The sequence below is a fragment of the Talpa occidentalis genome, unplaced genomic scaffold (assembly GCF_014898055.3).
Source record: "Talpa occidentalis isolate TD23 unplaced genomic scaffold, MPIMG_talOcc4v2.1 talOcc4.15, whole genome shotgun sequence".
Taxonomy (NCBI): Eukaryota; Metazoa; Chordata; class Mammalia; order Eulipotyphla; family Talpidae; genus Talpa; species Talpa occidentalis.
The window spans coordinates 63,454,127-63,480,187 of NW_023601543.1; the positions used below are offsets into that span (position 1 = coordinate 63,454,127).

The following is a 26,061-nucleotide window of genomic DNA, read 5'->3' on the forward strand; positions in this document are numbered from 1 at the left end:
TTTGATCCTGTTGGGATCAAGCAAGTTTTTCTGCCTACCAATAACGAAAATGTGTTTAAAAAAAAAAAAAAAGACTGCAACTTATTTAAGAAATTGTTGGGATATTTTAAAAGTGTTTTTATTTCTACATCAGACTGGTTAAACCTTTGGATTTCATTTTCTTTCTGTACTTGAATTTTACAGCAGTTGGAGAAAAAGTCACAGTAACGTGCACAGGGTCAGTGTACATCCTGCCCTTTACTGGAAGGTCCTTATTCAGTTGAGATCTTCACTCTCACTCCCAGCCAATGTAGTTTTAGATCATGCTGAAGGGAAGGAATCTAGCTTTTAATAATATTTACCACTGTTTGGGGGGTTATTATATTGAAATATATTTACAAGAAGGAAGAGGCAGGGTATTTGGTTTCTTTGAGCACATCGAGAGGATGACTCATTAGCCTGTTCCCCTCTCCCCAAACAAACCTTGTTTTTGGATTGTCGGTATGCCTGCTTCAGTCTCCCTCCTTTCCTCCCGAACCCATCACTCCCCCTCCCTCCTCCCCCCAGGGAAGTGCTTTTAACAAAAATCACTTTTTGTATTAATTTTAATGTTGAACTCCAGAAGTTGACTATTTCCTTGAAATTTGGGGAGAAAACCTCAGTAGATGATATAGTACTGTGCTGTCCAATATAACGCTTATTAGCCACATGTGATTATATAAATCTAATAAGGTAATTAAAATTTAGAAATCAGTTCCTTAGTCACATGAGCTACATAACAAGTGTACCGCTTAGCTACAGTGCACATATAGACTATCTCTCATCACAGAAAGTTCTATTGGACAGTATTGTCATAGACCTTTTAATCTGACCCTTTCATGCAATTTGAGGACACCATTGATGTTACATATAAATTAGATCTTTTTATTAGATTCAAAATGCATAAAACAGCTATCAGTAGCCTTGAAGCCCAACTTCAAAGCTTATCCAGTGCTCCAGTGTTTCTGTAGAGAAACTCCAGGCATATCTTCTTAAATTCAAACCTAACCGGGACTTGCTCAAAATTTCCTCATGAGGAAAAAACAAAACCCAAACCAAATGTTATCTTAATACTTAAAACTAAAGCTTCATCCCCTATAACCTGTACATTTAAAATTTAGTCATTTATTTTGATCTTTAAAGTTCTTGCTAGTTTTAGATTTAATTACCCCTACCCCCACCGGTGTGTTAACATCATCTTTCCTGTATTGCGAATGGCTAATGACCATTTTTCTCTGTTGCAGGTGAATGCACAATATTTGCAGCTGTTCGTGATTTAATGGCTAATCTTACACTGCCCCCTGGTGGGCGTCCATAGACACTATTGTTTTTAAACCAGGAAGGCTGACAAATGAGACAAAACAACAAAAAAAAAAAAACAAAACAAAACTGAATTCAGCCTTCAGTTTAAAAAAGAAAAAAAGGACTTTTTTTGACTTTAAGAGCTAAATATTCTAAACTGGCAAAATTTTTCAGGGTGCACTTCTTTCATCAAAAAGACCATCAATCTTTTGTATAGTGAACTTGTATAGTGTGTTTAAATGGGACACCTTTCAATCTAGGTAATACATCAGTGTCCGCTTGCCAGTAATAGATTTAATATTCTGTTTTATACTATAAAGTTATGGAAATGCCAAACTTGTTTATTTAATTGTTTTCTTATGTTTTTGGGTGTAATAGTCCTTTTTTGGTTTTTGTTTTGTTTTTTAAGGCAGGTCTGTCATTTTTGAATACTGTAAAACTGTGATAAACTTTATATTGAAGCTGTATTTTAATATGATCGCTTTGAAACCTTACATGAAAATGTTTTGGGAGTTGTTATAAACACATCCCAAAGAAGCAATATTTAATAAAACTAGGTTAAAAGCAAACAAACAAACAGTGACACTCACTTGTGTGTATATCAGCTTTATAGACTTCTCAGGGCCTCCCTTCATCTTTAATCTGGTGGGGCCAGTAATTAATTTCTAATGATACGTGTCTGAAATTTGACCAGAACGTCTACTTTTTTATTTCAAGCTTAATTCATTTTCTTCAAACATTCCTAACTTGACTGGTGATTAACATCTAGCACCTTGGTTGTCTTTCAGTATAGGATTTGAGTAAAATAAAAGAATCCAGTCTTTGAGAAGAAACAGTAAACTAGCTCATGGATCAAGGATCCCAGATACTGCAATCATTCTCATCTGTTGAGGATGTGGGAACTTTTTGTTAGGCAAATTTAGTTTAAGTATACTTATACATACAGCATTAATTAGGAAACTAGAACTTGAATACATTCTACCCTTGCGTGAAATTTCTGTGATGTTTCTTTATCTTGTTTAACTTTCCTCCCTTACTTTCCCCACCAAAATTGGGATTGTTTTAAGCAATCCCAGTTTAATTCATTGTCAACAAAATGATGAAATATTTTGCTTGGAGGAAGTCTGGTGCAGTCCCTCACTTTGAAGAATCCAAGATCCAGGGTCTGCCCAGGATCAAGTGGAATCTCTGATACTGACACATTGCAGCAGGGTTTCTTTTTGGAGCATTCATTTGTGTCTCTCCTAGTCAGTCAGGGACTTTTTTTAAGCTTCAAAGTCTATGAAGATCTTCTGATGACTTGATTATTTGGGAAAGTTTTTTAAATGCTAATACCATGCTGAATATCTGGTCACAGTAATACAGGTTCTCCATTAAATTTTAGATGCTTTGTCTAATTCCATTTTGAGGTGATTTGAGCTTCTGTAACTATCAACTGCCAAATTCTAGTTTCAAGCATCTAGCTGCCGCTGTATCATCTGTTCTCTACTTTGCTTGATTCTCCGTATCTTTCTGGTCAGAGTTGAGGCCTTCTTTGCCCTTCTGTGTCTTATTTCTGCCTTCATCTCCTGCTTCTCGCCCAACTCTGCCACCATTCAGGAGCAGGTAGCTAAACTTTTATCGTTTCCTTAACTTACCTTTTGTCCGTTTCAGTTCTCCTTCCAGTGGTAATCACATCAGTTTGGCAATCTAAGATGTCTTGTTCAAGGGCCAGCCCTTTTCTATTTGAAACTGAATCCTTTCTTTCATGTAGAAATCTACATGTCTATACAAGAAATGTATTTTTTATCTGTAGGATAATGTCTCAAATTTATTGATAGAAATAACTTTCCAGCATTTTCCCTTTTAAGTGTGGTTTTGAAATGTCAGTTGCCTTTTTAAACATGATGCATTCAGTGAGCATTTTTTCCCCCTAATTATGACTTGTCTCTGAATGCATTGTACAAATCAAAAATAATGTAGGATTCAATACACAGGATTTGCTTTTGATGCTCATTAAGAGTAAACCCGTGATTTTGAATTTTGATATCATGCTTGGTACTTGGAATTGGTATATACTTTATTAAAGCTTGAAAAAACTAGTATTTGAATCCTAGGTTTCATCACAAACCATGTCTTTTGCCTCTTTTGTTAACCTTTAATTACCCAGGTTCAATCAAAGGGACTGGATGCCCATAGTGATTTTTCCTAATAGGTGGTTTGGGTCTTAACTTTAAGGTGTTTTCAATGTGATTTTAGTAATTTAAGTGATAAATAAAATTTATACAAGTTTCAGAGAACTACCAACTCTCTAGTTAATTTTCATGAAGATGTTTTAGATTTTTCGTAGTCTAGCTTAGTATTAGTTTATTTTTTTTTTGTTTTTTTTTAAAGATTTATTTTTATTTATTTATTTTATACAAGCACTGGGTACAGTCAGAAGTGCGGGAAGGTGAGAGAATTCACCAGAGCCAGAGCGGGGAGCAGAGCAGGCAGAAGGAGCGAAGTACACTGCTGAGGGGAGCAGCGGGCGGCAGGAGAGGTCTGCGCTCCATGTGGGACCCTCCTCCAGTGGCTGGGGAGCAGCCGGGGATTGAACCAGCGCTGCAGAGGCTGCGGGCAGCTTCGCAACCCAGCGTTCAACCGCTGCGCCACCAGGGAGGCCCTAGCTTAGTATTAGTTTAATATTGAAAGAAGAATTGGTCCTGATATGCCACCTTTTTTTCCATTTGCTGAAATGCTGTTTTAGAATATATAGAAGTACTTTAGAAAATTAGGAAGAAGCAAAAACTTCAACAGACCATGTCAAGCTTAATAACAGAGGCTGAACCTTACATACGAAAAATAACTGAGTGAACTCAGTGCAAGCCTGAACTAAAATATACATGACAGTGAATTTTAATACCACTAAAAACTTTGGCATTTATCACGGTAACCTGTTCAGCCATAGGATACTAATGAATGGACAATGGTTAAGTTAATAAAGAACCATAATTTTGTTACTTTAAATTCAGATCCCATTTCAACATAGAATGTATTCATTTCTTTCATAATATTCCCCACAAGTAATACCTGTTACATTTTACTCTAATATTTATCATCATCTAAGTCTTCCTGATATAAAAAATCAATGTACAGAAATTTTAAAGAGAACTTTCAAGAGACTTAAGGGACAGTAAGGGGAAAAATGGATAGCTCATTTGTTTTGAGTAATTTTCATTTTCATTTGGTTTGATGGGAATGGATTAAGGGAATGATAGGAAATTTACTTAGCACAAATTTAGTATTGAAGTTACTAAGAGAAAGCAGAGGCCGGCCAACAATGTACTGCCCAACTCCTGGAGACCATGATCTACTCACAACTTTCTGTAAATTGCCTCTGCTTCCAAATAGCCAGTGGTTTGGTACAATACCTTGCCCACGGATATGACAGGTTGATGAAAGGCACATTTAGGTCAATATAAAATAATAGCTAATACTTTCTGAGAACTTACACTGCCAGGCACTGTTTTAAGTATTTCAGTGTGTATTTAATACAACAACCCAGTAGGTAAGTGTTAATATCCTTTTACAGATGGGTAAACTAAGGCCCAGAGAAATTAAGTAAATAAATTGTCGACACCAAATAAAGTCTGCTTAAGATGAAACAAAGAAGGGGTCATTTCAGATTAGAAAGAGTGCTTCTAAGCCTATGCCACTTTTCTGCGATTCACAGTCAGGGGACGGCTTCATGTTTAGTTTGCCCTCGTTATCACATGACCAAGACTACTAAGTAATATAAGCTAGATGTTTCAGGATCAGAAAGAAGCCGTTCTCTGGCTTAGTGCTGGCTGTTTTTCAGCTTTGTGTCACCTTGGCACACAGTAGGTGCATCATAGATTCGCAGTACAGGCAATCATGGGTCACATTTCACAAATAACCTAATTTGCTACAGCCAATCTGTGGACTTAGGAACCAGTTAAGTAAGTTTCTAGAACTGTGTAAGGCAAGGAGCATAAGTAATTCAAGAAGTGTGCACTAGCACTTTCTTCATCTCTACAATAACGTGAGCCGAACCAGCACGGACGTGCAGTGGGAGTCCAGTCGGGGACTGGAGGGTGGGGGTGGGACTCAGTTTAAGGGAACAGAGAAGAGAGAGGTTTCAGGTAGCGGCTTTCTGGAGTGACCAAAGTTCTTACGCGTCGGCTGTCACGTAAGACGGGAGGGGCCGACGTGCCCCGGAAGTCAGAAGGCCTCGCCCTGGGAACCAGGGACCGCGCGGAGCTCTCTGCTGCCCACGCCCCGCGCGTTGGGGGCGGTCTCTGGGCGGGGCGCGCTGACGGCGGCGACGCTGGGAACTTTCAGGCTTCCGCGCCTGCGCGCTGCCGTCCGCCCCGCCCCGCGGCCCGAGCGCGAAATGGTGCTGTCTGAGCTGGCAGCGCGCCTCAACTGCGCTGAGTACAAGAACTGGGTGAAGGCGGGCCACTGCCTGCTGCTGCTGCGCGGCTGCCTGCAGGGCTTCGTCGGCCGCGAGGTCCTCGCCTTCCACCGGGGCCTTCTCGCCGCTGTCCCGGGCCTGGGCCCCCGTGCCGCCTGCAGCAGCCTCTCGCGGTGCAGCCCGCGCGCCCGCCAGGTGAGCACCTGGGCGGGCGCATTGACCACCGCCCTCCACCCCATACCCACCCCGGTCCTCATCTCCCAGCTCAGTGTCCCGTGTCCTCCCCTGAACGGGGCCGATCGCATGCCCAGGGCTCCGCTGTCCGGACTGTCCGCCCCTCCCTTCCGCCCCGGCACCTTCTCACCGCCGCCCCCTGTAGTTTCAGCCTCAGTGTCAGGTGTGTTCAGAGTGGAAACGGGAGATTTTGAAACATCACACCAACAGAAATGGAGATGTCCACTGGGGAAACTGCCGGCCAGGCCGCTGGCCCGTGGACGCCTGGGAGGTGGCCAAGGTAAGCACCTGTGGACGGGAGGGTAGGACGACCCCAGCAGGTAGAGGCGATCTGGAGCTTCGGCCTATGTGGAAGCCCAGGCCTCAGGGCTCTAGGGTCTGGGAGGTTGAGGGCTGTGATATTGGAACCCACCCAGCTTAATGAAATAGGGGCTTTTTTTCCTGCTTGTTTATCTCCTGAAGGCATTTGAGTTTGCTCCTGCTTGCAAAGATTTCAACTGGAGATGCTGGGGCAAGATTTACAGCGAGCATCACAGTCACAGGCACAACGGGAGAAACATGGAATGATTTTGTTTTGTGTCCAATGAATTTTTATTGAACTAGTATTGACTTACAGAATTAGGTTTCAGGTGTGCAGCATTACACTTTGAGATCTGTACACTCTACTCTACATCATGATCAGCACCCAAATTCCACTTTCTATGGATCACCAGCATCTTGACCCCCTTTACCCTTTTCACCCCCCCCAGGTAAGGTATTCTTGAGGGTAGACTCCTTAGGTAGTTCATTATGGCTGTAGAGTGCCAGGAGGATGGCGAGGTAATCCAAGGGAAGTTAGAGCAAGATAGAAAGGACCTCAAGAAATCCAGCTAAATAATAATATGTTGGGGAGATATTGATGGAGTAGGTAGCCACATGGGAAACTGTTAGACTGTTTTCAAAACTTGGCAATGTAACTTACATGGTGGGCAGATTGGGTTTGTTTTTTTTTTTTTTCACTTTGATTTTTGCCAGAAGCCCTCAGGGGGTGGAGAGGGGCAGTCAGAGTGGCCTCCTGGTACAAATACTGTTTGGAGTCAGTCTACATACTAGTTAGTAGCAGGCACAGTGCTTGGGAAGCAGGGGACAGAGTCCTAGCTCAGCTGCTGTGTTGTGAAATTGGACCAGCCTCTGTTCCCTAACCTCAGCAACGAGGAAGTTGGTATCTTTCATGCCCCCCAGACTTTTGGCTGTAATGGACCAGTAAACCCGCCACACCACACCCTCTTCCCCATTTTTACTTTTGCTGTCACAATAGAATTGCCAGTTTCTGCTTTCACCTAAAAGAGAAAGAAACTTAAACTCTCCCCTTTACTGTGGCTGCCCCTCCCTTGTGGTCTGTCACCACTTTTCATAACCTCGGAAGCCTCTTGGAGCCCATGTCGCCTATTTATGCTACTTTTCATTGCTGGCACTTGCAGGCCTTCTGTTCCCTTGTTTTTACTCTCTCCAACACCATCTTCCTTTTTCCTCTGTTCTTTGAACTTGCCTGGCCCCACCCCAGCCCCAACAACACTATCATCTCCTTCTGCTCAGGGGAAGAATCTTCTAAGGGAGCTAACTGGTTTCACTTTCAATTCTTGACTGGGAGCCCCAGCAGTCTGGCCTTGTCTCCGTGGGCGCCTGCTCCTGTTGCTGCCTTTCCCTACCAAGTTCCTACTTCCATTTCTCTGCCTCATTTCCAGCTGCTAACTCTGCTCATGTCTCCTGGAGTTGATGGATACACCCCCGCACCTCCCATACATGCTTTCTCCTCTTTTTACCACACTTACCAACCTACCTCCATGTGCATCATTGTCTTCTTTCTGCTGCAAAGAAGGAAAAGCACATCTCTTCTTCATACCCTACCCCTCCACTTACATGTTCGACCTTATCCCTTCCCACCTACCCAAAGACTTTGAGTCTTCAATTGGCCACTCTGCTTCCCTCTAGCTTATTCCCATCACCATACAAATAGCTTGAATATGGCCTTGGTTTAATTTTTTTTTCTAAGAAACAAAAAATTTAACAGTAACTATTTGAAAAAATAGTTCTATAGAATGAAAATATACATCCACAAAAAACTGTGCAAGAATGAATGCAGCAGCACTACTCATGATAACTGGAAGTTGGAAATAAGAAATGTCCATCAGCTGGTGAATGGATGAACAAAACATAGTCTATCCAGCAATGGAATATTATTCAGCCGCGAGAAGGAGTGCAGTTCCCATACATGCTACAACACTGAATGAACCCTGAAAACATGCTAAGTGAACGAAGCCAGTAATAGGACTCCATTTATATGACATGTCCAGAATAGGCAAATCAATGGAGACAGAAAGTAGATTAGTGGTTGCCTAGGCCTTTGCTTGCCAATGCCTAGAGACCTTCTTTTTGGGGTGATGAAAATAGTAAGTCAAATGTGGTGACAGATATACAACTCTGAATATACAAAAAAATCACTGAACTGCACACCTAATTTGTTATTAAGGTATAATTGACAGAACAGTATTTTAGTTTCATATGTACAGCATCATAATTTAATATTTGTCTATTTTGTGAAATGACCACTACAGTAAATCTGGTTAATACCTGTCATCATACATAATTAACAAAACTTTTCCTTGTGATGAGAACTTAAGATCTACTCTCTTAGCAACTATCAAATATACAACACGGTATTATTAACTTTAGTCACCATGCTGATATCCTTATATGACATGTGAATTATATCTCAATAAAGCTTTCTAAACATTTGAACAACTACTTGGACAGTAAAATTAAAAAAAAAAAAAAACCTTCCTTGACCTGCACCTTTAAGTTATCTCTCCATTTCTCTGTCTCCCATGAGCCTACCCAGTAACACTTCTCACAGAGGTTTTATGCCTATTCTCTTTTTCTCAGCTCCCACAGACTCTTCGCCCCACTCCACCCTGACCTCTGCCCCTGCCACTCCACTGCCTCTTGTCAGGGGCGCGTGTGACCTTCAGTCCTCTTTTGCTCGCTTTTCTCACCTCTCTGACATCCAGTGCTGCTGACACTTTTTTTTTTTATTTTTAAGATTTATTTATTTATTTATACAAGCACTGGGTACAGTCAGAAGCGTGGGAGGGTGAGAGAATTCACCAGAGCCAGAGCGGGGAGCAGAGCAGGCAGAAGGACCGAAGCACACAGCTGAGGGGAGCAGCGGGCGGCGGGAGAGGTCTGCGCGCCCTGTGGGACCCTCCTCCGGTGGCCGGGGAGCAGCCGGGGATCGAACCGGCGCTGCAGAGCCTGCGGGCAGCTTCGCAACCCAGCGCTCAACCGCTGCGCCACCGGGGAGGCCCATGACACTCTTCTTGATGCTCTGTGGCACCATTCTCTCCTGGGTCTCCTACTTTCCCAGCCCCTCCTCCTCAGCCTCCTCCTAAGTGGAGAGTCTTTGGCCTTCCTCAGGCCTCTTCTGTCCGGACCTCTCTTTTCCTCTAGTAATATTGCCTTGGTCTGTGGAGGTCAATATTAAATGCTGCCTTTACGCCTGCCCTCTTTTGAGTTCCCCATGCCTGGCCCATATCCAGCTGCTGGCTTGACCCCTCTTCTGCCTTACCCCCCGTGCATGTTGCGTTGACTTCTCAAGACAGACTCTTCATATCTGCTTCTCACACCTATGTCTGTGGCACCACCAGCTACCTACAGTCATTCTTGTTGCTCTCTTCCTCCCCTCTTCATTTGTACCTGCAAGATATTTTTGGAATGTATGTTCTCTGCATCTCGAGCCACAGCTCTTGCTCTCTCCTGCCTGGCCTCCTCCTGGCCACCTCTGCGACCCTGCTCACCTCTCCTCGGTTTCCCACACAGCAGGAAGTGTGGTCTTCAAGTGGGAATTGCATCGCTGTCTTCCCTTGCCTAAAACTCATGGATGGCTTCCTGATGTCCTCAGAACAAACTCCAAACTCCTTTCCACGGCCACTGAGCCCAGCATGATCTGGCCTCTGTTTATTCTCCAACCTCATTTTCTGCTACTCAATGAAGAAACAGTCGAGGGTAGTGAGAGGCAATCATGCGGGACACGTGGTATGCCAGACAGTTTTGCAAGGCTGCTGTCAGTGGCAAAAAGGCAGCAGAGCTTCCCTGTCGGCTTCTGGTTCTGAAAGAAGGCAATGATTACTAGAATAAAACTTTAACGTGGAAGAGGCAGGTTTATGTTGGTGAGAAAATGCCAGACAGGACATGCCTTAATACTGGAAAAGAAAAATTATGCCTGACTTTGAGGTGGCTGAGACCCTCTGGATTTTCCTCTCAGCGACAGCTAAAGTAAGCAATTTATTTTCTTCTATTTCATTGCATTAGTTTGCCTATGCTACGTCAGTTAACTTCTTTGTTAGTGTGTGTAGCATCCATAATAGACTTATTTCAGAGCATGGGCATGTCAATGGCTGTTAAGAGAGAAAAAGACAGTGGCGGTACTGGCTACTGTATCTTTTGATAGGGCCATTCTATGCACACAAAGTCCTTCTTAATTATAGGAGACTCGGGTGTGTGATTCCACTCTGTAAAGAACATTACCCCAACTCTCCTTGGGGCATGTGGAAACTTACCACAAGCCCTTTCAGGAATACTGTTTCAAGCAGCACTGTGGGGGGGGGGGGGGGTTGTAGTTGCTTACTGAAATGTGTTTGTTTTCAAGGGAACAAGCTTCTTTATTTAAAGTAAATATTCATATGTCATCTTTTCTATTCCCTTGGCAGCAATGTACTCTTAGCTTCCTAACTTAGGAAAGTTGTTGCATGCAGATGTAAATTTGGAAATATTTCAGAAAATAGGCCCAAACCTTGCCTTAACACCATTTTGGGGGCCCTTGCCATAAAATCCTATAAAACGCAAGATCAGGCTAAAACAGGCCCTTCTGGTGTATATCTAGTATCTTAAGCCCTAGTCCTACATTTGTTACTCTTCTGTCAGGCCTACTCATATTGCAAATCAAATAATAGTTGCAAGTTGCAAACTTTTGTGGCTTGTTTATTAGTATGTGTAAACCATCATGCAAATGCTTTACCTGCATTAACTCATTTAATTCTCAACAACCTTTAAGGTAGATGAGGACAGTTATCCTCAGCTTACTGATGAGGCATGTGAGGATAAGTTACTTGCCTAAGGGCACACAGTTGGCAAGTGGCAGAACCGGGATTTGAACCCAGTTCTGTTATACTCCAAAGCCCAGACTGTTTAACTTTATACTATTATACTAAGCTTTCCCAAGTCATTTGTAATGTCCACTTTAGAGTAACTAGTAGTTTTAAATCTTTAACAACTCAGCCACTGAAATTTCAGTAAGGAAAAGAAAAAAGGAGCTTTCCATCCATGTTTCCTGCTTATGTGCCATTCAGAGAGCACAAAACCAGTTATGTTCAGCACGCACGTGTTTCTGGTAGCAGAGGGACAGGTAGTTACAGCCTTTCATTACTGCCCTTGGCTGAGGCTTAGCTGACAACCTGTTTTCCTGGCTTGTGATCTGGACTCGTGAGGCTCTACTCACTTGAAATCTCAGTAAGCATTTCAGCCTTCATCTGGGAAATGGGCAGTAACAAATTGCCCTGCGAGTCTCGAAGGAGATTCAGGTGCCCCTCATGCCTCCCCTTCTCCAGGCCTTCATGCCCCGAGGACAGGCGGACAAAGCAGGACCCGAGGAGTGTGATGCAGTTGCTCTTTTAAGTCTCATCAACTCCTGTGATCACTTCAAGATTGACCGGAAGAAAGTCACAGAGGTAAGAGCTGTCACATTTGAAACCATACCACAAGAGTTGGGAGGGTACTATGAAGACCAGTCAAGAAATACACCCTGTGATGCTAAAGCAGCCTTGCAGATGTAGCCCACTATCTCTCCCTAAAAGAGTAATGTGCAAAGAAAGACTGTCCTTGAAAGTTGGCATCACTAAGCAGGCTCGTGAGGCTCATTTCACACGCCCCTTTGTGATGTCCAAGAGCCTCCATGTGATTGCGGTCAGCAGACTGACCCTTCAATTTTCTCTAATCGAAGTTTCTCAACAACAGTGCTAATGTGCTGTTGGCTGCTTAATAGATGAACCTCATATTTATCCTCCCTGTTCTGCTATAAACAGAAGCAAAGCGATTTTCCATATATACATTAAAAAAAAACAGCAGAAAAAAATGTAGAGAAAGCCATCACTCTGTTCTTTGTATACCAGCATTGAATCTTGCCCTTCTGTTAATAAATCTCATTGGCTAAGCAGTTGAAGACCAAATTACTAGAACAGAAGAAAACATAAACACTAATGGATAAACAATGTCAAATTTCCTGTAGGAGATTTAGACTTGCTCTGTTTCACCAGAGTACAGCTCTGGCACATTTATTAAAGGGTCACTGAAAAGAATATATAGCATTTCTGGATAATTTATAATATGTAGAGGAAAATGCATGTATATTTTGCTAGCATGCCTGCAGCAGAAACTGAGACTTCTTTGTGACATCAGCAGACAACTCAGCACAAAGTTAACCCCTGTAATATCTTTTGTGTATGTGAAGTACACATTAATATATGATCCCACAGCGCCCTCTGTCTGAAAATGTGGGGAAAAACTTGATTTTTTTTCTATAATGGTTTTTGCATCAGAAAACTTCCTTGGCCTAGCTTCCTGAAACTGCAACACTATTTAAAGGGTTTTTTGCATTGCCTGCTTCAGCCTTTGGGTCTATCCAGAGCCAGTGGCCAATACTCTTGCTCTTTGGCAGGTGGTTTTAAGGGACTTGGGGGAGGGGGTGGAGAGGCGGTAAGAGATACCCAGCCAGTCACAAGATCTCAAGGGTGAACAATAATTGTAGGCTTGTTTGTATTTCTTATCCCAGTTAATTTATTTTCAAGTGACAAGGGTTGAATATCTCCTGAAGCCTTGATGCCACCTACAGGCCACACTTCTGGATTTTGTAATTAGTAAAGCCTTTCTGTAATTTTTCTTTGGCATTACAAAATCTATTTACCCCATTGTTTGATTCTGAAGGCTTTCATTTTGTTTTTTTTTTTTTGTCTTTCTGTAGGTGATTAAGTGTCGTAATGAAATCATGCACTCTTCAGATATGAAAGTATCTTCTACCTGGCTTCAAGATTTTCAGGTGAAGATCCAGAATTTTCTGAATGAATTCAAGAATATCCCAGAGATTGTGGCAGTATACTCCAGAGTAGAAGAGGTAAAAACCATACATAATAGTTCTGGCATCAGGAACTAAGGGGACCAACTCTCCTGCCTGCCTGTGACTATGCAGGTGCCTCTCTTTTTCTTTCTCCTTTTCCCAATAAGCCTGTCCTTTTAAAATGTTTTTTTAAAAAAAGACTAAGGGGATAAAACAACCATAACTACCCATTTAGAATTTGAGGTTTATAAGATGTAAACAAAATTTTAGAATGTAAGCGGAGGAAAAAGGTTGATAGGAAATATGGAATTGTGCTGGTCTGAGGAGCTTTTCTGTGGTCAGAATATGCTATTAAAATAGAGGCAGCTAATGATGTTTGGTTATGCATTCTTTGAATAATCCAATGGCATATCTTTTTCATTCAATCAGCTCTTATATCTGTTCCGTCATCCAACAGCTGTTGACATCTGACTGGGCTGTCCACGTCCCTGAGGAAGATCAGCTAGATGGATATGAATGTGATACAGGAGTTTACCTGAGTGAAAGCCAAGTAAATGAAATAGAAATGGAATTACTAAAGGAAAAACTTCAAGAGATCTATCTTCAAGCAAAAGAGCAAGAGGTGTTTCCTGAAGAGGTAAAAACAGAAGTACTGCATCCTCTGTGGCAGAAAACAAAACAGGAGAGAGGAAGAGTAGCTCATTTTAACATTTTCCAATGATGTTTCTGATTTATAAATCCAACAATTTCCAGAAATGAATATTCTTTTTGCAGAGGTTACTATTACCCTTAAAGAAATATTTTCACTTAATCAGCAAACATCTGCATGCCTACTTTGCGCCATAAACTGGAACCCCATGGTAAGGGCCACCACAGAGTCCTGCACCAGAAGCTCTGGGGATTCCCTGCATGTCCAGGGCAGGTTGCAGAAAAGACTGTGCTGGAAGTTGCTATTTTTCTGGGACTAACAGAATGAAGTAAGAGTTTGAGAAGTTGGCAAGAGGAAAAGGGTGTTCTTGAGAAGGAATAGCACTTGGACAGACAGGAAAGAATAGTAGGCTTGGGCAGTGACAAGGTGAGCATTGGGTGGGAGGGAGGTCAAGGAGATGAAGCCATATTTTGAAAGGTTTTCTGTGCTGCACCAAGGGATTTGGACTTTATTTCCAAAGAGCAGTAGGGAGCCAAAGGATGTTTTTAAGCAAGAAAGAGTGATATGATCAGATGGGACTTTTATAAGGTTTACTCTTAGTTGAACATTGGACACTAGCTAGGAGACTCTTAGAGTTGTGTGAAGTTGAAAGGAACTAGAGGTGTGAAGAAGGATTCTGGGGGCATTACTTGGGTAAAACTGATGGTTAAATTACTTGAAGCATGGCATAAGGCTAGTAGGAGGGGAGTTAAAGGACAGCAAGGTTTCTAGCTTAGGAGACTTTAGACTAATGTGCTCAAGTTCTAATAAGGGAGTAGAGGAGAAATGTACCTAACAGTAGTACAATTGTATTCTAATAAGGTTCTGGAATATTCCAGCATTTGCTGGATTAGAATTCGACATAAACAGGAGATCTTGGAATTGCTTTATTTCTTCATTTCACCTTGCTCAAAAAGAAAGTAGCTTTACTGGTTACCTCATTGAAAACAGAGAGAATATATATTCCTTTCATTAAGCCATGCTCCTTACTGGTCTTTGTGCCTTTATTAACTGTTATCACTTTGACTCAGATTCTGTATTCAGCTTAGTGAGCTCTTTTGATACAGGGACTGGGTACCAGTGGTTTGGGGTATGCCGGCCCTGGCACACCATAGATATTTAAAATTGCTGAGTAAGAAGGTTAAATATTCTATTTTCTAAAGACATGTGTTTTATCTTGCTTTATTTTAAAATGCCATTAGAACCAGCCCTGGCTTTCTTCCTACTGCTTCTTTTAGAAGCAGAGTAGATAAGAGAAGTCACAGGGGATCAGGCTCACTGCCCCTGAGTCTTCAGTAGTTCTCTCTTCTCTCTTGGGGGAGTTGTAGTTCTTTTTCTGTTTGTGTAACAGAGCACAAAACACATCAGTAGAAATACACTTAAGCCAGGGAACTACGTAAGCCATGAGCTGGAAGGTAACCTGTCCTTTGTCCCCCACTTTACATGCAAAGCAGTGACCCCAAGGAGCAGGCACTGACAGGTGCAAGGCCCCACAGCTGGGGGTAAAGGCTGACCCAGAGGTCTCCCCGCTTCTGGTCCTGTGCCTTTCCACAGCCCATGCTGCAGATCCTGTATCACTGAGGAGCTTGGAGCTATAAATTTCCATCCCTCATTATCTCTGTTTTACAGGGAAGAAATTGGGGTTAATTGGCTTATTCACTGGGTCCCAAAATCTCAAGATAAAGTTATAAATGCTCACTTTTCATGCTTTCTGTTTAGTAGACCATGGCATTTCTCTTGATATTTCAATTGATGAAAATGGGAGTTGGGGCTGATTGGCGTGTTATCTCTAAGAAGCTGAAGGTTGGCTTTCCATGATGTGTGGAACTTGACCTCTTTTGAAAATTCAGCACCATGTGTGGTTATCCGTGTTCTTTAGAGTTAGTCTCCAGAATCAGAGGCTAAACCAAATTTTAGTCAATGGAAAATGCCTTCAGTTTTAAGACACACCATTAAATCAGTTACTTCTAAGAAAAAAAAAAAAAGCTGCCATCTTAACCATAAGACACTATCAGTGGTAAGATACATTCTCATTTAAGATGTTAAAATAAGAACAAATATATATCTAGGAATCAGGAAATACCATGATTATAGTACAACCACAGGGACATTTTTTTGTGAATGTTTAACAAGCCCTGTTTCTGGTGTTCATTAAAATAGTAGGGATAGTGTTGAGAAAAAATGGTTAATGGTGGTAATTTAGTGTGATGGTTCCCGCAAATGGATTGCCCAGCTTGAGAGTGCCAAGGAGCACATGTGTAGCAGGAGCTTAACATCGCTCTTCTTTTCTGTTTGTTTGACAAGGCTTAGTGATATATAACATTAGAGAGAGAGGCTTTCATTAAAATACCCTGTGCACATAACTGTGATCGTAAAATGCTATCTACTGCAGAGCCAAATGGGAGTGGCAGTTATTCAGACCCTTAGCACAAGTGTGTAGTGTGTCTGCCAGGGGCCCATCTGCTGCAGAACTCAGCTGCCACCCAAGAGTCCTTCACATGGGTGCTGGACCTCAGTCCTCTATTAGGGTCTCGGGGTTGAAAGTGAACTAAAGGACATTGAGCACAGCAATTGGCAGACATTCGTGTAAAGTACATGCATGTTCTTTAAAATCATTACAGGTTTCTTAAACCAAGGTGAGGGAACCACCTTCACGGAGATCCATGGGGAAGCTCCGGAGAAGGGGTAGTGACAGAACATACTGGAGGCAGCCAGGGAAAGAATTGAAAATGACACTTTGTTATATTCCAGAAACATTCACTGAGAGTGAGCAGCTATTCCGTGCCAGGCACAGTTCCAGAAGTTTGGTATGTGTCAGTGAACAGAACAAAGATCCCTGCAGGGGAGACAGACAGCAAACAGCTAACATAATAAGTAAATGATGGGGCACATCAGAAGGAGATGTAGTGTTGAGCAGAGTATGGGGATCAGCAGGGCAGAGTATTGGTGGCAGTAATGTGGCTTAGTTGGTAGGTGGCTCAGCATTCTTAAAGGAGGTGGGGGTTAGCTGTGTGCACTGTATGGAACAAGAACATTCAGAGAGGAATCGGCAAGCTGAGCAGTGCGCCTGGAGTGGGGTGGGCATGAAAACTGGGTGAGCGTAGCGAAGGCGGAGAATGCAGGTCCTGTTGGGCTTCATGTCCTCGGGATGGCAGCCATGGGACAGAAGCAGGAAGAGCTGTTCGGAGGCTGCTGCAGTTACCAGGTAAGAGAGAGGATGGCTCAGACCAGGATGGGAATGTAGAGGTGGTGGAAAGGCAAGCAGATGTCGCATGCGGTAGAAAGAGGTGTCAAGGGCAAGTGCAGAAGTTTTGGCTTGTGCGACTGGGTGAATGGAGGTGTAGGCATCTCGGCCTAGAATATGCCAGGCACACAGTAGAATAACTGGGTCCAGTCTCGCTGGACACTTGTTAAATGTAGGAAAGGGGGAGTGTCCCAGAATGTTCCAGGCATTAATGTACCAGAAATGAGTGGGTACTTCTAATCCCACAAGACTGCATGTGGAAGCAAGGTCAGAAAGGTCAAGTGTCTTCCAGAGTCACGTAGCCAGTGAAGTGACAAAGCTGAACTTCAAACTCTGAGCATGACTACATTCCATAATTGCTCTAGTACTTTCAATTTTTCCATCTCTATTTCCTCTTCCCTCTTTATAGAAACGTCCACAAGTCCTTTCTGTTCTTAATAAGTTTTTTGAAAACCTCACTTTTACTTCCTCCCCTCACCCCCAACCAAACTAAAATAATCACCCCTCTTAAGCACATTTCAAGAGCAAGAGGGCCAGGAGGTGATAGCACAAAGGGTCACAGCTCCCAAGTCATCAAATGAGGTCTCCAGACAGGGGGAGGGAGGACCCCTCTCCATTTTGGATTGCATGTGGGTCCACAGTCCCAACCAGTGTGATCACAGGCATCTGATAGGGGCCATGAGAAGGGCCCTGAGGTGCTCCCAGTGTGGCACTCACAGTGACTGACATATGCTGGGATTTCACACTTTGGGGCTTCCAGGTTTGTTACGTAAAGCCCAGGTATCGGGAGCTCTAGGCTTGTTTCCAGCCATGTGATAAATTGCTCCACCTGAAGGGCACATCCCCATCTATTTAATTCCCCTGCGTGAAGCCCTCTGGCCATCTTCAGCTCCTCCCTAGCCACACTTGCTCCCTGTTCATCCTGGTCATGAGCACTGACCACTTTTCCCCTCCCTTCCACCCCTGGCAGCTGTGCTTCAGCATCTGGCTGTCTCATTTGCTTCTATCACAGTAACCTGAGTGCCTGCTAAGATTACAGCCTATACCTGCACATCAGAGTCAGTGATGTGCCCTCTCTAGTTTGAGAACCACCACACTGCTAGGGGGAAGGTGCTCCACCACTTTCCTTCATTAACTTAGATCATCTTGACTTAGCTTGGAGTTGAGGCCCCTCACCCAAAACTATGAGTAGCATTCATCCTTGTAATAAACAGAGATGGGTGAGGGTTTTCTGGGATAAGCCTGAATGAAAAGATTTCCATGGTACTATCTGAGATTTCTTGTATTAATTTAAACATCAGGAAATACATTAATGGTGGGAGTTTAAGTTGGTTAACCTCTAAATGGCAGTTTTGACAAAATATATTAATTAAGACTATATTCTACTTTTTTTAAAAAAAAAGATTTATTTATTTATGTATACAAGAGCTGGGGTACAGAACAGAGGTGTGGGCAGTGAGAGACAGAGACAGAGTGGGTAACAGAACAGGCGGATTGGCAAAGTATGCTGCTGAGGGGAGCAGTGGGCGAGTCAGGAGAGGTCTGCTGTGCCATGTGGGTAGCTCCCTGGCCGGGGATTGAACTTGTGCTGCAGAAGCTGTGGACAGCTTCCTAGACTGCGTTTTAACCCCTAGCGCCACCAGGGAGGCCCAAGACTATATTCTACTTTTAAAAGACTCTGCATATAGCCTTGTCACTTAGGCAAGATGACACATGTACCAGATCAGTTACAGCAGCATTACTTGTCTTTTCAGAGGTTTGAAATAGTATGTTAAAATATGAAACATCCACAATGAAATGTTATTTAGCCATTAATAAAATAATCTACATAATCACTCTTTCTGATCTGATGTCGAAAAGGCCTGCTGAAGAACAATGTCTAGTGCTGCCACTTGTTTTTAAAAAGTGTTTATGTGTCATCAGACCTCAGTAAAGCTAGAGTTTTTTAAATGAAATGTATACATGTAAATGTACAGGATATCTCTGAAGGAAACACAAGAAACTTCATTGTGGTCACCTCTTAGGATAGGATCTATGACTGGGGATAGGAAGAGGGCTGACTTTTTACCTTGTACCCTTGTGTTCATTTTTAATTTTATGCCTAGACATTTATTACTGTTACATAGCTGTATGCACATGCATATGTGTATATGGGTATGTAGACATGTGTATATGGGTATATATGTGTGTACATATATATATTTAATAGTTGTAGATGGCACAGAATTCAAAATGAAAATCTTCTCATTCGGGCTACTTTTATATATGCATATATAGCTATGTGTATGTTTAATAGTAATAAATGTGTGGGTATAAAATTCAAAGTGAAAGGGATTTATTTTACTTTTTCATATAGATAGGATTGTTTATGTGCTTCTGAGTACACGTGTGTATGTCTGCATGTACCTATATATACGTATATAGATAGAGACAGAAAAATATAGCCCTTAAGTACAAATGCAGGACGTTTTAAAGCAAAAAAAATTGGGGGAAACAAGCAAACACCGCCCTTGTGTGGCCCCATGCCAGCTATTGGTGGACATGTTAGACGGAGCCTGTCTGGAGCTATTTGATCTGAGTTATGAGTCTCCTGTAAATCCACCTACGCTGAACATGGTGTGGGTCCCTCTTACAGATCTTAAGGCAACTGGAAGTGGTGAAAGAATTTCTGAGAAACAACGAGGATCTCAGAAATAATCTTACAGAAGAGATCCAGAAGCTCGACAGCCTCCACATACCGCATCACCAGCTGGATTCTGAGGAGCCCAGAGAACAGACACCTGACGCCGAGGCCTGTGGTGAGTGCAGGCGGATCACGTTAAAGAGGGACAGAACAGTCTTGTGTCTTTGATGTCTGTTCTCTCACAGAAGGCCGTAATGGTTCCCGGCGTAGTCATCTGGTGTCCCTATACTCTTGTTATTTGAAAAAAAGGACACTCTGCTTTGTGCTCTGACTGCTGACAGCAGTTAGTAATTCAGCATAACTCTCTCAGCTTGCTTTAGTCAAATAAACCTGAAGTCATTGGTCTAAGTGGAGCAATGTTATATCACAATTAAAAAAAAAAAAATTCAGCCCTAAAACGGTTCCAGTGATACCTTGCTCTTGGCTGTAGCAGTAATAGCAACTCATTAACTATCCTAAAAAAAACACATTAAAATAAATGTTTTCAGTGTTTTACTTTTTTTCTTCAGATAAATTAAGTATTTGCTTTTATTTTAGGTTGCCCTCTGACAAAAATCAAACGTGTCATGTGAAGGTCGGCGTGGCTTCTGTCTCAGTCACCGATTTCTGTGCTAAAGGAAAAACTTGCAAGAGTGTTTCACCTAAAGAAAAAGGAATTTTTAATGCCTTTTCCTCCACTTCCCTTTGTTTCTCTGGGAGCATTTTTTAAAATATTCACAAGCTTGATGTTGTGTGTTCTCCACTGACCAAAAAACGTTACCTACTCTTGTGCCAAAACTTGCTATCAGGTTGTTGGGTTGGGGAGGGTTGTTTTTTGTTTTTTTCAGATTCTTTTCTGGCCCTAAACTCTACCTGCTTAACACAGTAAAGGCTGTGTCCAGCCTGTCTGAAGGGTCACGCGGAGTTCTCTGTCCACTGGCAAACAAGAGCCCCACGCCTGCTTCCTGAAAGTCATTCACGAGGGGAGGCTGGGATGTAAATTTTGGGATACAAAGCCTTCCTTTTTGGAGGAAGGCCAAAAAAAGGGCCATTTTTAGTCATTTCCAATTAGTGCAAAACTGTTACTACCCATTTTTGGAAGCCTGCAGCAAACTTCCTGCATTTATACTTAAGGAGATGGGACCAGACAGGTCAGTGGGGGCTGGAGAACACAGTGGCTTGACTGACCAAAGCGGGGAGGGCCCAGGCCGCCATCACAGCCAGGGCTGTCGGGAAGCTCTGCAGTTGCTGGCTTGTGTGGCACACTCAGGAACAGTGAGCTCCCGCAGCATTCAGCTCGCTGTTCAGTTACTCGCCGGTACAGAGTACAGGGCCTGGCCCTGCTGTGCTCCTGAGCATTTGTTGACTAAAGGGTCAACTGATAGCTTAGGCTGATCCATAGAGATAAATGCTAGTTACACTGATAGTAACTAAACCTGGCCTTTCGTTATGAGATTGAAGAATGAAATTTTTATCCTGGGTGTAATCTGTGCGGAATGGGGGGAGCTTGGGGGATATTTGCATTTACTATCATTTTATAAAATCTAAATGAGTGCAAATGTGCCTACATTTTCCTGCTTTTATCTTTCCCTTATCGTGTGGTCTTTATTCTACCCTTTCTCCCTTCACAGAATTCCTTGAGAAGACTTCAGTAGTAAAGAACTTTCATTCTTACAGCTGCCTCCCCACCCCAACTAAGAAACTTAAACTTTCCAGGGTTCCAGATATAAGATACAAAACTTGGGATCAAATTAAATCTTGATTCACTAACCAATTTAAGACCTGATTTCTTCCTTTAGGAAGTTTGGACTATGAACACTTTCATTTTATAGCTCTTGTATTTAGTTAGCTTTCCCTTATCCATCCCACAACCGTTTATCAACTGTTAGCCGTGTGCCAGGCACCGAAGTATGTGCAACATGAGAATCTGTGAAGGTGTGAATGGTGATGCTAAGAGCTGTCATCTTACTAGAGTTATTTAGTGTGTGTTCTGATAAAGACACTGTTTAGAGGGCCTCCCCGGTGGCGCAGCGGTTGAGCGCTGGGTTGCGCAGCTGCCCGCAGCCTCTGCAGCGCCGGTTCGATCCCTGGCCGCCGGGCGAGGGTTCCACATGGCACGCAGACCTCTCCTGCTGCCCGCTGCTCCCCGCAGCAGTGTACTTCGTCGGTCAGCCTGTTCTGTTCTCCGCTCTGGCTCTGGTGAACCCTCTCACCCTCCCGCGCTTCTGACTATACCCAGTGCTTGTATAAATAAATAAATAAATCTTAAAAAAAAAAGACACTGTTTAGAAAATATACTTGGCGACACTTGTTACATTAAACTTGAAACAGAGAAAGAAAGATCTCCACGTAGGGGGGCTTGAGCGCAAATGCAGCATGTACAGGGGCAGGCCCCATGGGCCTCTCTTTTACACAGTGGGCGCAAGGTGTGCACAAAGGGCGTTCGCAGCAGCGTTGTCTGTCGGCCATCAAGAGAGGACTGCTTAAATGAAGCACGGCACATCCATGCAGCTATTAAAAAGAAAGGTGATGTGGCAGCTATGGAGAGAACGATAAATTGAAGAGCAAATTGGTTTAAAGTGCCTAGCATGCTGAGAGAGTTTTTGCACTTTCAAATAACAGGGGTCTGGACAGTTTTGTGTTATTCCAGACTGTGTTACCTCTGTGAAGGGAACTGGGGTTGATGGGGAAGGGTTTAGAAGAAATTGCTCTCTTCTATTTTATATTCGCCCATATGAAACCACAGACTTGCACTTGTGTATCTTGAAATTTTTTAATTAAAATTTTTAATTTCAAAAAACCGTGAACAATATAAATTAAAACTGCAAGACTTAATGGATCGTGTTTCCTGGGGTATGTTGTGGCCTTCATTTTTGTGGAGGTCACTGCCACCTCCAGGGGTACTGGTGAGGCAGTGTCAGAAGAAGCCCGGACTCCTGTCAGGACAGGCCTTTACTTCATCTCAGAGGCTTGTTTTCATCCTGCAATATTATTTGCTCTTGGCCTCTCCCTGCGACACAATATGTGTTCATAGTTTTGAAAGAAATAGAACTTTTTTAGCATTATAGTGGCAAAGATAGGGCAGTTCTCTGGATTTTAGCTTGTGTTTTGCCAGGGAGCTTAGAGGACTTAAGGGGGTGAGGATAACCTTACTTATTAAACTTATATAAAACACGAATTCTGAGAAATAAAAGTGTGTGCGTCACCGAAACAGTAGTTCAGCCAATTCCGAATATTATTGGTGTCATAAAAAATAGTGGCAGAGATCTGTATATACTTTAAATTGCCAAAGCCAGAAATCATTACAAAATGATTACCCCAATGATTTGAAAGTTTCATTTTTATTAAAGTATTAATCACTTAAATGGCTTTAAACATTAACGTCCTAGACAACAATGGGTCAGATCTTTTAATCGGGTGGGCATACTGTGAATTAGATTCTGGAACATTGCCTTAGAGTGGGAGTGTTGCAATCTTTTCGGTATTTTCTCTAATCATTTTACCCTCTAAATTATAAATGTAGAATGATAGAAAATTATCAGCAGAGATTACCTCCATTTTCCTTACAAGGTTAATTAAGAACCTCCCTGCTCTGGAATTTCTTGAACAGTGACCTCTTATTGATATATAATACTCAAAGTACAAAATACATTTTGTAAGACAAATCTAAAATATTCATTCGTACTCTGCAATAGTAAAGGGGGAAAATCTCCTTTACTGTTTCAATAAAAATTTTGATTCATTTTAGAGCTTTAAGAACTGCTTTTTATTTCTGCATTATGGTCCAAATGAGCTAAAATACTGGGAGCCACTACTATCTTTCAGAGACTTCTCAAACCCACGCTCTATGCATGTTAGTGATGACCACAAAACTAAACTGGGCATTTTGTGGCTTGTCTTTGGGAAGGTAGGCGGTGACCTTTCCAGCTTTATTACTTTCTACTGGGTTTCAGAAAGGCATGAGAATTTTAATGTCAGAAGCATGTGTGGTAGCCAGCCTCCAAGACGACCCTCAACACCCCTGCCTTGTGGTAGTGCCACCCTTCAGTTGTCCTCTCACCGTGTACCCGCGTTGGTCCATGTGGCCCGTGGAACACAGCTGGAGTGATGGTATGCCACGCCTCAGATGAAGCTATAAAAGTGTATGGCTTCCATCCCGGGCTTTCTCTCTCAGAACACCTGCTCTGGTGGTGAGCCGCCCCATGGTGGGCTCTAGTAAACAAGTGTGAGCGATTTGGAAGTGGGCCCCTTATCCACCGAAGCTGAGAGACTCTGGGCTAGAAGAACCCAGCTGTGCCACTCCCTATTTCCTGGCCCTCAGAAACTGTGGTATCACAAATACTTCCTTAAGCTGTAAGGTTTGGGGGTGATTTGGCACACAGCAATAGACAACTCGTACATTCTGTTTTCCAGAGCGCTTTTCACTCCTTTGTGCCCTATGTGAAAGACAGAAAATACCTACAAAGAGGACGTCTATGTCCGTGTCACAGAAGATAAAGGGGAGCTTCAGGAATTCCACCACTGTTGGGCCTCCTTTACACAGGCCTTGGGTCTTCAGAACCGTTCATGTTTCCATTTCTTTGCATTTGAAATATGTAACAAAAGCAGGGTTTAAGTACTCTTAAACTTATTCTTTTGCTCCCCCCCCCACCCCAGGCCTCTCTGGAACTTCCCGCATCTTCCAGTGGTGGGGGCAGATTTGGGATCAAATCCTAGACAGCAGCCACTACTAGAGACAGTGGCCTTGCCAGCTTACCCCTTTTCCCGGCTCTCACACCCCTGGTTTGAGTCTGTAGGGCCCATAGGGTTCCTGGGGGGGGGGTACTCTGGATTAATACTGTTGACCATTCACCCTCACCCCACCCCCCACTCTAGCTAGTGTTCAACACAGGTTGCTAGGCGAACCAGTTTTACAAGCCCCCATTTCACCCATTTGAAAGCATGAAGTAAAGAGGAAAGGATTATGATTTTGTACGTTTTATTTTCTGTTTACCTAGAATCCAGGGTTGATAGCAACTGTGCTCGGAATTGTTTGTGAATGGTCCTATAACGGCGCTTGGTCACCTAGAGATTCTAGCTTCTCTTAATAAGTAGCCCTCAAAAGTCTAAACTGGATTTCACTAAATTCATTTAAGCCTGCTGTGAATCCAGCACATCCCTCAGTAGAAACAGCCCCTGGACTTCTTTGGATGTGAAGGGATGTGTGGCTATGCCAAGTTTTAAAGGTCACCTGTGCCACTAAGCACCCTTATTTGGCCTGAACACCCAAAACAAGTAACAAAATCAGGTACCTAAGATAACTTTACAAAAAGCCGGGAGTCTGTCTTATTCAAACAGACTTCCTCCCCTATATAAACCGCCCCCCCAAGTTGGAGGTCCCTTGAAGAGGAAGGCCCATGTACCTTCACCTTCTACAACTATTTTATTTCCGGTCGCAACACAGACAACGCTGTACAGCTTCAGTTCTATGCTATTGTCTATTTTTTATTAATCAAACTGCAAGGTTAGGTCAGAGTCGCACTTGTGTCAAAACCAAGATTTTCACTGGTCTTTTCCGAAGTAAGAATTAATAGTTTGTGCCTGCAAGTTGCAAGGCCTCGCTCGGGCGCTCTCTGCCACTAACAAGCGCCTTCCTCGCAGCGGAAGCAGGCAGCCCCGGGGTCGCACTCGTCGTTGACACAGGCGTCCTCCTCCCCGCTGGGGGCGCCCCCGAAGGTGCTGCAAGGGGCGCAGGGGTCGTCGCAGGGGCCGCCGAGGGTGGCGTTTTTGGGGGCGCCGGCGATGGTGGCCGCGGCGGCGGCACCCCCTCCGTAGTGGTAGACGAGGTAGCGGCCGGCCTGCACGCTCTGCGCCATCACGTTGGTGCAGTGGCACGCCAGCAGGAGCAGGTTTCGAGGCTGGACGCGGTAGGCGAAGCGCATGAAGGCCATGGAGTAGAAGATGAGCGCTGTGTCATGCGGCCGCTGATGAACTCCGGCGACGCCTTCATGTCCTTAAAGGCGGCCAGAGGGAGGCCCCAGTTGGCCACAGGCCCCCAGAAGTGTGTGCTGGTCAGGTAGTCCCGGAACTCCTTGGTCTTCACGTAGTCAGTCACCCTCCGCAGCAGCCCCGCCAGCCCCGCCATGGTCGCCGCGCTGCGGAGCAGCACCAACGGAGACCAGCCGGCCCACAATGACGTGGGGGAGTTCTGAGCCCACCATTGTCAAGGGCGTGGCGGCGCAGCCTTCCGGTCTGGGGGCGGGGCCTCCTGCGGGGCGGGGCCTCCTGCGTGAGCTGCCCCAACCCCCATCCCCACCTTCAAGTTCAGAGTCCCTTGTGCCACCCGGGGAAGTGAGGGATCTGGGCGCTGCTTCCCCTCACCCTCGTACAGGGT

General features: G+C 43.6%; 3 protein-coding genes across 4 annotated transcripts in view; 2 read left to right on the forward strand and 1 right to left on the reverse strand.

Annotated features, from left to right (window-relative positions):
* The window catches only part of MED14 (mediator complex subunit 14), a 70,832-nt gene extending 67,243 nt beyond the window's left edge, over positions 1 to 3,589 (forward strand). The window contains 1 exon segment of the mRNA XM_037511682.2: positions 1,263 to 3,589. Within this exon segment, the coding sequence (XP_037367579.1) occupies positions 1,263 to 1,336 (74 nt within the window). The 3' untranslated portion in view covers positions 1,337 to 3,589.
* A 2,093-nt stretch (positions 3,590 to 5,682) lies between these two features.
* On the forward strand, positions 5,683 to 21,942 carry CUNHXorf38 (chromosome unknown CXorf38 homolog). Of its 2 annotated transcripts, none has more exons than XM_037512516.2 (7): positions 5,683 to 5,911; positions 6,096 to 6,230; positions 11,593 to 11,712; positions 13,002 to 13,151; positions 13,552 to 13,731; positions 19,662 to 19,824; positions 20,247 to 21,942. In XM_037512516.2, the coding sequence occupies exons 1-7, from the start codon at positions 5,696 to 5,698 to the stop codon at positions 20,279 to 20,281; spliced, it is 999 nt and encodes a 332-aa protein (XP_037368413.1). In that variant the 5' UTR covers positions 5,683 to 5,695; the 3' UTR covers positions 20,282 to 21,942. The 2 variants fall into 2 exon arrangements, with proteins under 2 accessions (XP_037368413.1, XP_037368414.1); XM_037512517.2 differs by having other exon boundaries at positions 13,002 to 13,076.
* Positions 21,943 to 25,156: 3,214 nt separating this feature from the next.
* On the reverse strand, positions 25,157 to 25,822 carry MPC1L (mitochondrial pyruvate carrier 1 like). Its single transcript, XM_037513086.2, is given in 2 exon segments — positions 25,157 to 25,641; positions 25,644 to 25,822. Coding segments are annotated over 2 exon segments (504 nt in total). The 5' UTR covers positions 25,813 to 25,822; the 3' UTR covers positions 25,157 to 25,306.
* Between the last annotated feature and the right edge of the window lie 239 nt (positions 25,823 to 26,061).

Coding starts and splice junctions, on each gene's coding strand:
- CUNHXorf38 (XM_037512516.2), top strand. CDS start 5,696: ATGGTGCTGTCTGAGCTGGCAGCGCGCCTCAACTGCGCTGAGTACAAG. Junction 6,231..11,592: donor ACGCCTGGGAGGTGGCCAAG/GTAAGCACCTGT, acceptor CCCCTTCTCCAG/GCCTTCATGCCCCGAGGACA. Junction 13,732..19,661: donor AAGAGGTGTTTCCTGAAGAG/GTAAAAACAGAA, acceptor TCCCTCTTACAG/ATCTTAAGGCAACTGGAAGT.